We start from the raw sequence: 9,958 nt of genomic DNA, 5'->3' as shown, positions 1-9,958 counted from the left end.
GACTCCAGCTCATCCTCAAATATGTCCTGATACTGAAAATGACCATATGCCTTAATATCTTGATTTTTTATTCACAGCAACAGCAAGTGGCATTTAAATTAAGTATAGTTTGAATACCCTCTGAAACTTGGATTCCACTCTCTTCTTAATTGTGAGCTGGAAATTGTCAACTAACACGGCCATGAATAGACTAAAAAGAGAAGGTTGTGTTAGTAATGTATGTGTAATGTACTGTACATGTAACCTGTAGCAAATAGAAAAATCAAGAACATACCTAAATGTATTTAAGGATGCAAGTTTGAACACTGGTGACCACTTACTTAAGAAAAGTGAAGTACTCCACCACGATGTAACAGATGAGGAAGATAATAATGTGTGGTGCACCTGCCATTCACCAGATGGATACAGATAAGAATAACCACGTCAAAACATAGAAAACCACTTTAAAGTTCAAACCAGTCCTACAGAGACTTCTTTTTAACGCAGCTGGCTACAGTCTCCCTACCATTGTCCCGACTGATGGAGTAGGTGAAGGACCAGTCATCCAGCGTGAGCAGCTGGAAAAGGGTGAAGATGGTACGAAACATGGTGCCAAAGTGATACGGATCTGTCTGACTGAACATCCCGCGGAAGAGGACGGCAAACATGAGGAGGAAGGTGAACATGAGGATGATGATGGCGCCCATGGACGCGAGGGACCGAAGGCAAGTTGCCACAATGGACTGCAGGTTTTGAAGGAAGCTGAAGGGTGAGTGAGGGCACAGAGGAATATTGTTCAGAGGGCTTAGATGACACAAGAGGAAATAGCACAAACACCAAGGGGGTAGAGGCCCTTACCGGATGGTCCGTAGGACACGGAATGCTCGGATGGCACGGATACCTTTGAAGATTTTAAGGATCTGGAACACTGCTGAAGCTTGGCCAGAGAAATCCACAAACTCCACAAAAGGCAGTATGAAATCAATCATGCTAACTAGGATAATGAAGAAGTCTGTGTGCATGTGTGGGTGTGAGAGAGGGAGGGGGGCGGGGGGATACAATTGCATAAGCACTGGGAATGATGAATATGTCCTGAATATACATAAACATTATCTGAGTTTTGTCATTTCTAATGGTTTAGTAGCTCACCAATGTTGTTCCATGCGTTTTTGAAGTATAAAAATCCCCAGACCATAAACTTAAATACAAACTCCATCAGGTAGATTGCCATGAAAGCTGAATCCATGGCTGACATATACCATCCTGTGACAGAGAAGGAGAAATGGGTGGAGAAAAGCTTTTGCATTATCTTCTGACAATCACCCTCTTTTCTGTTCCTAGATCACTGAATCATTTTATATCAAGAACATTTGTCTTTGATGTCAATCTGTCAGGATTAAATGTCTCATTGGACTTGAGGAATAATAAATATCTTAGCTTTTACCTCCCCTCACAATGACGTTCTCAAATGTCTGAGCCACCAGGGTGGCAGTGTTGAGTATCACCACAAACAGGATGAACTGGTCAAAGATACTATCCTCTGTGAACCCGTAGGTGAGGCTGTAGAGCCGGCGCTTCCAGGACAGCAGCGCCCCTTGTATCCTCTTCCAGCAGACTTTTGAGTGCCTCAGACTCTGGATATGTCTTTCCTGGTCTAAGTACAAGAGTCAGAAGGCATGTGTTGTTGACCAGATAAAATACACGTTACAATTCAAACATTTAACTTGCCTTGTCGAGCATCCACTCGATCCAAAGTTAATACACCATCCACTATATATATTTCTTGTTGAAATGCATGGTATGATTTTATTATTTCATGTTTTGATATTTAAAATAAAAGTACCCAAATGCAAGAGCTTCTTTAGTTGTTCTGGAGTAACATCCCCACATGTGGCAAACAATCTTTTTCTCTGCAGTGGTTTTTTGCTGATTGATGCTGTCCTTTGACGCACTTCGGTCCAAGGTAATCCCCCCCAAAAAAAGGTAAACATTAGCAATCTCATGGACACACAGTCATTAAAGTTCAGAGGTACCCATAACATGCAATGCAGAGCATAAAACTCATTGTGATCAGTGTTTATAAAATTAATTTTGCCATTGACCAGCACAAGTAAGCCCTTGTATGGCAATGAATGGGTGTACCTGAATTCCATCACACTTTATTGTGATCACATACCACTTTTGGCCCTCATCTGGCGATACGCACGTGATGGTGCTTTCCTCTCCATCGTTCTCACCCTCAACAACCACAACTGACAGCCAAACACAAAATCCAAATCTAGAGCTTGCAATCCACATCATTTTAAGTAAAGTGCTAGCAGAAAACATTAGTTGTGAACAGCTGGCTACACAGAAGCAGTGGAGGTTAATCAGTCTCTTAAGTTATGTTAAGTTATGTTAAGTTATTAGTTATTTTATATATAGGCTAAGTTGCAAGGATGTCCATTCTCCTCATTGACATTTGAACAGCTGTTTGCATTGACTTAAGCTTTAAAACATATGAAAACAAAATACAGAATTACATATACCTCTATGCAACGGTAGAAATACAGCAGTCAACAAAACTGAAATGAACTGAACTGAACTGAAATTATAATATTTACAGCTCACAGAAATAGAACACTACACCTGTGCATTCTTGTTTCAAGTCATAGTGGCTCAAACTATGACGCCACAAAACGGTCAAGTGCCATGACTGACTGACGTTCTATAAGTCTCTCACATTGGTGTTCCAACTTAACTCACGACTCTTTTTTTTGCTTATTTTGCTTATTTTGCCTGCAAGTTTGATGTGATGAAGACTCTTTTCGAAGAATCAGCCAACTCTTTACAAATACATGTTTGAATTTTACCTTTTATCTAACGTTGGACTAACGTTTGACTCCGTTGTGCTGTCAAACCATTTTTTTTATGTTTCACCTTAATAATGAAGTGATAGTGATTATTTTTTCGTGAAGAGACGTACCTTTAGCATACCTTGAGCCTGCTTTCTTAAACGAAAAAGCGGTGGTCATCGTAATAGGCGACCTCTCCATCTGAGAGTAACAAACTATAACACTGAATTTAGTGTCTTGAATCCATTAAAAGGTCATTTCAGGTCAAATGTGTGATTTTTAAGGAACCATCTGACCTGACATCTGTTTTTCGGAATACAGAAAAACATCAATAGACAACAGACGGAATTCATAGACATAAATTATTGAAAAAAAACTCGGCTTTTCACACGTTAGTGATCAGCAACGGTTTGTAATTAAGCAGTCGCCCTCTTATACGTCCAAACCTGGACGTTTAATGGACAGGAGTCAGTCAGTCAATAACGGCGACAAATGGAGGATTATCACTTGCCTATTTGCTATGGTCACACGCCTGTTCCTGCAATAAGCTAATGAAAATCACTTCGAATGGATGTATGCCGGATAAGAGATAAGAATGCTTTTCTGAGCGCCAATGCTAAACTGAGCACTAAAAAATACGATGTGGTCATTAAATGTCCATCTCATGTAGGCCTAATCCTATGGAATAAATCGGAATATTTGAGTGGAGAGAAAATCTGAAGTTAGACCATCACATTGGTGTGGTCCTTTGAACTTGGGAAAGAACCACAGAAGCGATTGAAACTTCAACTGATTTTATTGAACACTGAAATGTAGAAAAATATTATTAAAGACGTTGTAGCTCTTATGTTTTTGATTCACACAAAACTGTGACTAGTTGATTCAAATCACGTACAATTCTTCACAATGAAAATTGACACAAATCATGCAAAACAATAAATACAGTTACTGAAATAAATAATAATATATAAATAATGAATAAATTAATAAATACATAAATAAATTAATTAATATTTCTTACACAGACACAAACATTTACAAAATATGGGTTAATGCAATTTGGGGGCGAGGTTAACATATTTCAATATTTCAGTTTAAAAAAAAAAAAAACATTCATAAAAAATATATAAAAGATCTTCTAACAGGTCAAATCCGCCATCCTTTTGGGTTCAAACAGTCCGGGGGAAAAATATCACCTGCCTGTTCTCCGTGGGGTGATACTTGTTGATGTGTCTTGTAAACCCAGGAGATGAAAAGAAATTGTCTCCACAAAATCTACAGTGATACACATCGCCTTCCTGCGCAGACATGTTCTCGTTCGTTGGGTTTTGAACGGAACCGTCTTGTGTGTCTCTCTCTTCCTTACCGCTGGGACTTTGTGCTGTCACGGTGGCATCGGGGGAATGCTGGCTCTGCAGCAGGCCACTTGCTTTTCTGCTGTGGAGAGCCAGGTGTTTTCTCAGGTATGCCTGTCGTCTGAACTTCTTTGCGCACAAAGGGCAGTTAAAGGGCATCTCATCATCTGAAGCCGAGTCTGAGGTGTGGGGTGGCGGCGTGACGGTTTCTCGAGAGTTCGACACATGGCTGGATGCTGTCGGTGAGGATTTGTTCTCTTCTCGTTGTGGGGAGACACTTTCCCCTTGTGCGCTCCTGGGTTTGTGCCAGCGCCTGTGTGAGGCGAGATTAGCGGGGCAGCTGAAAACTTTGTCACACTCGGTGCAGCGATACTCGACTCGCACAATGCGGGAACACTTGTGATGAGCCAAGCTGAGCGGGTCTAAGTAACTTTCTTTGCAGAGCTGACAAATAAACCCACCCAACGGACTGCCTGTGCTTGAGCTCTTTTTTGTGTCTTCATCTAGATCCTCCGTGATACGCAGGCCCAGTACAGGCGACTTGGTGACCTCGTCCCGGCTGACAGGCCGCTTCTCTTGATGTGGGGAACTGGTGGATTTGCGCTTTTTGGCGCTGGCTTGATTTTTCGCTCTGGTCGGGGCAGGTCTCTTTGCCGCAGCTCGTGCCTGTTCTTTACAAATAGAGTCCAGTTTGGAAGTCATTTCTGGTAGGGAGGGTGTCGCCGGCGACCCATTAAGAGCAAAGCTTCCCAGAATCGGTTCGGGAAAAATCTCAGTCAACGATTGAGGCTCCGCACTTTTGGGGTACTGATTATTGTACTCCGCGCTGTCTGGTCGAGTTGGGCTTAGAGATGGCCCATAAAATGATTCAGGCATCCCTCCGAAATAAACCCTGTTTGGTGTTCTTTGCGCGAAGCTGGACGCCTGCACATTGTCCTTAAAGAGATGATATGTCGGAAAACCAGCAACTGAGGGGAGACTTTGAGCTGGTTCGGAGTCGTCACGAATTCTGTATGAGACAGCACCTGGCCTCTTGGACCGTTTTACGAGAAAACCCTTTGGCATGATGAAGGTCGGGATTCCAACAAGTTTGTTTACGCCTTGAGTTAAAATGCCGTGTCTCCAAAGGAAAGAGAAAGGAGTTGTGTCCCGAACACTCTGGCGGGATTACTGAGACTGAAACCCTGTCGCTCGCCTCGTCCTTTTAAAGCCCCTGAACATGCATTGTGCATCGGTTAGGACGCAGATGGCCCCAGTCCAGGCATCAATAGTGAGGCCCGGCAACATGATCTACCCGGGGTCTCAGATGAGTGGAGTGGCAGATGTCACACCCCACCCACTCCCCCGCCCTCCTCTTTTTACCATACCACTCCTCGGCCACTTGCCCCGTCCTTGACGGTCCCTCGCCATTATGCAGATTACACCATGCCACACTCCAACCTTATCCAGCTTTTATTCAGCCTTCTCCTCGGGGACTCCATTCAGCACACACGTGCCGCATCCCCTCGTCCGTTCATCAAAACGGTGGAAAGAAAGAGAGGGAAGAGGGTGCCTGTTGGAGGGGGAGGGGGGCCTTGGTGAGTAAAGATAGTGTCAGCGTTTAAGCAAAAAGTCATGAAAAAAAAAATGTCTCCTACCCCACCGCACCCCCCTCCATACACACAAACACACATGGACACTAAGAGTGACGTGGAATTTAAACGATTTACAATATTGTCCTAGACGCTTGTATTTATTCTCAAAATCATATTTTTTATTGTATTCTTATGATGTCTTTAGCAAGACCTGATCTGTTGTTGTTAACCCTAAATCCTCCAAACTCTCGCCCCCACCTCCTGATGTCTGATCCTAACAATGGCAACAGTCTGGCATGTCATTGTCATCGAAATTAACAATTTTCATCACACGTCCACAATCTGGCGCAAAATGACATCACATACATCCCCCTTCCTTTCGAGAAGAAACTTTTGTGAGAGCATTTCGATCGGCGCCGCTGGTGCTGTTGTCGGTGATTGTAATCCGCATCGGAAAACTCTTGCATTGCATTGTACCTAAACAAACACAACACATCAAGTTATTTCAACAAAACATAAAAGGGAAGCTTGTGGGAATCGTTAGCCCATTATATCATGGACAAAGTTTCAATTAATTTCCAATAATGTGCCAGCAAAGGTTGGGCTGAGCTAAACAAAAACTTGTAGAACGGTTGGGAGGTATACGTGTATGAACGTCTGGTGGTAACAATACATTGAAAACAATCTTTTGATGTCTCATTTCACATTTGAACCAGTTACGGGCTCAGAGAACAAGAGAAATTAAAAGAGAATTGTTGTTGTTATTACTGTGAGATGTGTTGGTGCATGGAGAACAATTGAAATCTACCATTTAACCCTCATGTTGCGTTTGGAACATGATTACACTTGTTGTGGTTCCGGTCAGAATTGACCAGCAATATATGTTAACAATGCTTTTTAGAAATGTTTGATTTAGATCTATTTTGATTTCAACAAGACACGGTATAAGGACTTTGTTTAAACTAGTTTCTAAGCCTCCTTTTAATAATGATGTAGCTTACCACTCAGTTTTATTCAAAAGGGGAAGGGGAAACATTGTATCATACATACAACTAGTGCACATTTAATTTATTTTGTGTAACATGTAACAACAATGTAAAAATGTGCCCACAATATGCATAAAACATAAGCTACATCACAAAATCTGTAATTTTACAACATAACACCATTTGGCTAATGTGATTGACCGGTGTGATTTATGACGAAATGCACACCTCTTCATATCAACACCCAACTGACAGCATGAAATGTGACATCTGGCAAGTTTACCATTTATTACGTCCAAGTATTACAATCTTGGACATTCATTTTACAGGCCCGATCATTTTTGACTGGAGACACAACAAATATAACAATGTTAAATTATTTGAAATAAACTTCATGAATCTGCCTATATAATGTATTGTATCCGTTCTAGTAGGTAAGATGAAGAATATAACGCATCCACATGAGAATATGATGTATTAAAAAGTATTCAAAAGTTTTTTTTAAAGTATTTCTGGACAGGAGCACAACATGCGGGTTAATGGTTCACCTTTTATGGATCCATGCCATGAAAACCCGTTGCCATCACATATTTACATCATATAGGCCTAGTGTAACCTCTGCATAATGGAACGTTTAATAGGCTATTTGATTGATAAGCTACATTACAAAGATTTATTTTAATAACGGGGCTGTTACTAAGCCCTTATACTCTTTGATTTTGACCTTGCTTGTTGAAGATGCTTGTTGATGCTTTGTTGAAATATTTTACACCACAAGCGAATGGCCTACGCATAACCACTTTTGCATTTGTTGTTTTGTCGGGAGGGCTAGCCAGTGTCAACTTGGCGAAACCGATCGCTGTAGGCTAACTAAATAACCCATAAATGCAACCAGAAGCAAGTGTGCAATGACAAATGACGGCAACGGCACTTTGATTTGGCATTAAAACAGACGTTGCGCCTGAAAGCCATCAGAATACATTAAATGAATATACATGAGTCTGAATGTGACCACCTCCTTCGCTCTCCTTTGCATTCCGCCTTTGAGACGACACACACTGACCCGGCCCTCTATCCCCCACGCAACCCGCAGCCGTTGTGCGTGTCCCCCAACCGGTCTGTTGTCTCTAGGGAAAGCTGATTGTTATTGGATTTTTTTCTCCCTCTAGGGAAAAGAGGACAAAGAGGAGGGTACGAGCGCGAGGCGGATTGCAGTATGGAAGGGTGGGGGTTTCTTCTTCCCATTCTTTTACTTTCCGCCTTTGTTGGATTTGGAAGTTTGAGCGTGTGCCTTTGGAGCCACAAGCCACGCGCCCGCCCTGACCCCTCTGACACGGCATTTGCATAAAGCTGGAAAATTGTATTCAGCCTATTCTTTAATGTGACCTGCCTGACATGCCCCATTACCGCCGTTTCAACAACAAAAAAAAATCCAGAAGGATTTTTGCGCATCCAATACCATCCAACATGTACATTATATGAATGTAGTTAGCTCTTTATCAAATTAATGCCAAAAGCGCAAGACATTCCAGGATCAGGAGACAGGCTAGCCGTATCGAAGGTAGGTTTGTGAATGTCAGTCTTCAGTCCATGAAAGACAAGACCTGACCCGAGGCCAGCAGATCACAGTACCCAACTTTAACAAACATTTAACAAACTCAAATGTGTCCAAAGTGAATTTTCAACTCATACCGCTGTGTAATTAATTCAAAAGCATACATGGGATGGTGATGGTAACAAAACATGCTACATTATTTGTATATTTTTGTTTGTGTTTCTCCCACAAACAATGCTAGTCTCTTATATTGTTCAACTGTCATACACGTGTAGAAGAAGGAGATGGAAAGGAGGACGAAATGGTCTCTTGGTTGGATACATTATAAATGTACATAGGCTGTTTGTATTTTATATTTGGAGGACACTGCCCTGGTTATTGGAAAGGGGAAATAGCACAGTCTAAACTGAATCTGGCACAATACAGGCCTATTCGGTAGTTAGATGTTTTCATAGGACAGGTGCAGTGCTACACGCAATCGGTTTGCCTTCATTTCAATACATAGTATTCATCTTTTATCATCATCAACACAGCAACATGCCTTCTAATCTGGGGCTGTGACATAGGCCCACTGTAGGCCTAGTATTAAAAACATAAAAATTGTGTTAGGGATAGGAATTGTTAAATGGCAAATAGCCTAGGCCTTTCAAAAGATATATTTTGAAACACGAAAACTGCATGCAGTCTGCGACATCCCCTAGGTTATGTTAGACCATATTGGAGCGCAATTCGCAGCTAGGCTATAGGGTACATCTTGTTGCTAAGGGGACTGACGCTGGCATGCCCGTGATTGGATGTTGGGGCTCGCCAGCCATGTGCGACCTGTGCTGTGTCTATTTGCATACAGCTGTACAGTACTTGCTGTGGACGTGAATGCGCTGCCTCTATAACAAAGGAAGGAGCAAACTTGCAGCCACCGCCACGATCCATTCCTTCAATCCCTTTTTTTTAAGCCGCATACAATCAGATTAAATGGGCCACGGTACTGACGGAGGGAGGGGGGATTCTAAAGCCGCAAATTGTGATCAATTAGGAAGAGGTGACAGCGATAACACGCAAGTTGCCTCGACCCCTGTTGTGGAATTCTTTCTCCAGATTCCTTCAATGAAAAGAAAACAAAGAACGTGACACAATTCTGAAATAAACGTCTTTGTTTTAATGTATAACGTAAACGTGTTTCTCAAAAAACAACAACGACAGTACAGAACTCATTGGAGGGCAACGCTTCGTTAGTTAGCCTATGAATTCCCTTGATTTAGTATTTTCTTTCAATTTCATAAAACCGTTCCCTCTTTTACCCTTTCTGACATAATACAAGTGTGTTTAAAGGCTTCCAATGGAATCGTTCGTGTTTCCTCCCTTAATTCTGGTATTTACTATACTGTCTTTCTTGTGAACGTTTTCATATAATCACATCGCAGTTATTGGTGTAAATTTTCATTATTTTGTGGAATAAATGTAAAATAGTTGTGGCCTATATAAAACGTATATTAAATGTTAAATTAAATATTAAATTAAATGTATTCAGATAGAATGTATGGAATAATACGCGAACTGTTAACAGTTCTGACCTGCCTGTTATTCAGATGAAAGGAAAGGGGAGAGTGAGGAGGAAATTGGCCATGTCCTTCTTTAGGTCAAATGTTCAGAGAATGAACTCTCAAATTACTTCTGG

At 41.6% G+C, this 9,958-nt stretch overlaps 2 protein-coding genes across 2 annotated transcripts; both read right to left on the bottom strand.

Moving 5' to 3' along the window:
- Window positions 1-418: 418 nt before the first annotated feature.
- On the bottom strand, window positions 419-2,512 carry LOC122133098 (cation channel sperm-associated protein 1-like). Its single transcript, XM_042708508.1, has 6 exons — window positions 2,156-2,512; window positions 1,823-1,930; window positions 1,424-1,633; window positions 1,129-1,242; window positions 838-991; window positions 419-741 (listed from the first exon to the last, which is right to left on the bottom strand). The coding sequence occupies exons 1-6, from the start codon at window positions 2,205-2,207 to the stop codon at window positions 462-464; spliced, it is 918 nt and encodes a 305-aa protein (XP_042564442.1). The 5' UTR covers window positions 2,208-2,512; the 3' UTR covers window positions 419-461.
- A 991-nt stretch (window positions 2,513-3,503) lies between these two features.
- Window positions 3,504-5,232, bottom strand: LOC105906598 (insulinoma-associated protein 1b-like). Its single transcript, XM_031572742.2, has one exon. The coding sequence runs from the start codon at window positions 5,042-5,044 to the stop codon at window positions 3,983-3,985; it is 1,062 nt and encodes a 353-aa protein (XP_031428602.1). The 5' UTR covers window positions 5,045-5,232; the 3' UTR covers window positions 3,504-3,982.
- Between the last annotated feature and the right edge of the window lie 4,726 nt (window positions 5,233-9,958).

This window comes from Clupea harengus, chromosome 8 (assembly GCF_900700415.2).
Source record: "Clupea harengus chromosome 8, Ch_v2.0.2, whole genome shotgun sequence".
Taxonomy (NCBI): domain Eukaryota; kingdom Metazoa; phylum Chordata; class Actinopteri; order Clupeiformes; family Clupeidae; genus Clupea; species Clupea harengus.
Note: the sequence above shows the minus strand (reverse complement) of the source record. Positions and strands in the feature narration are given on the sequence as shown.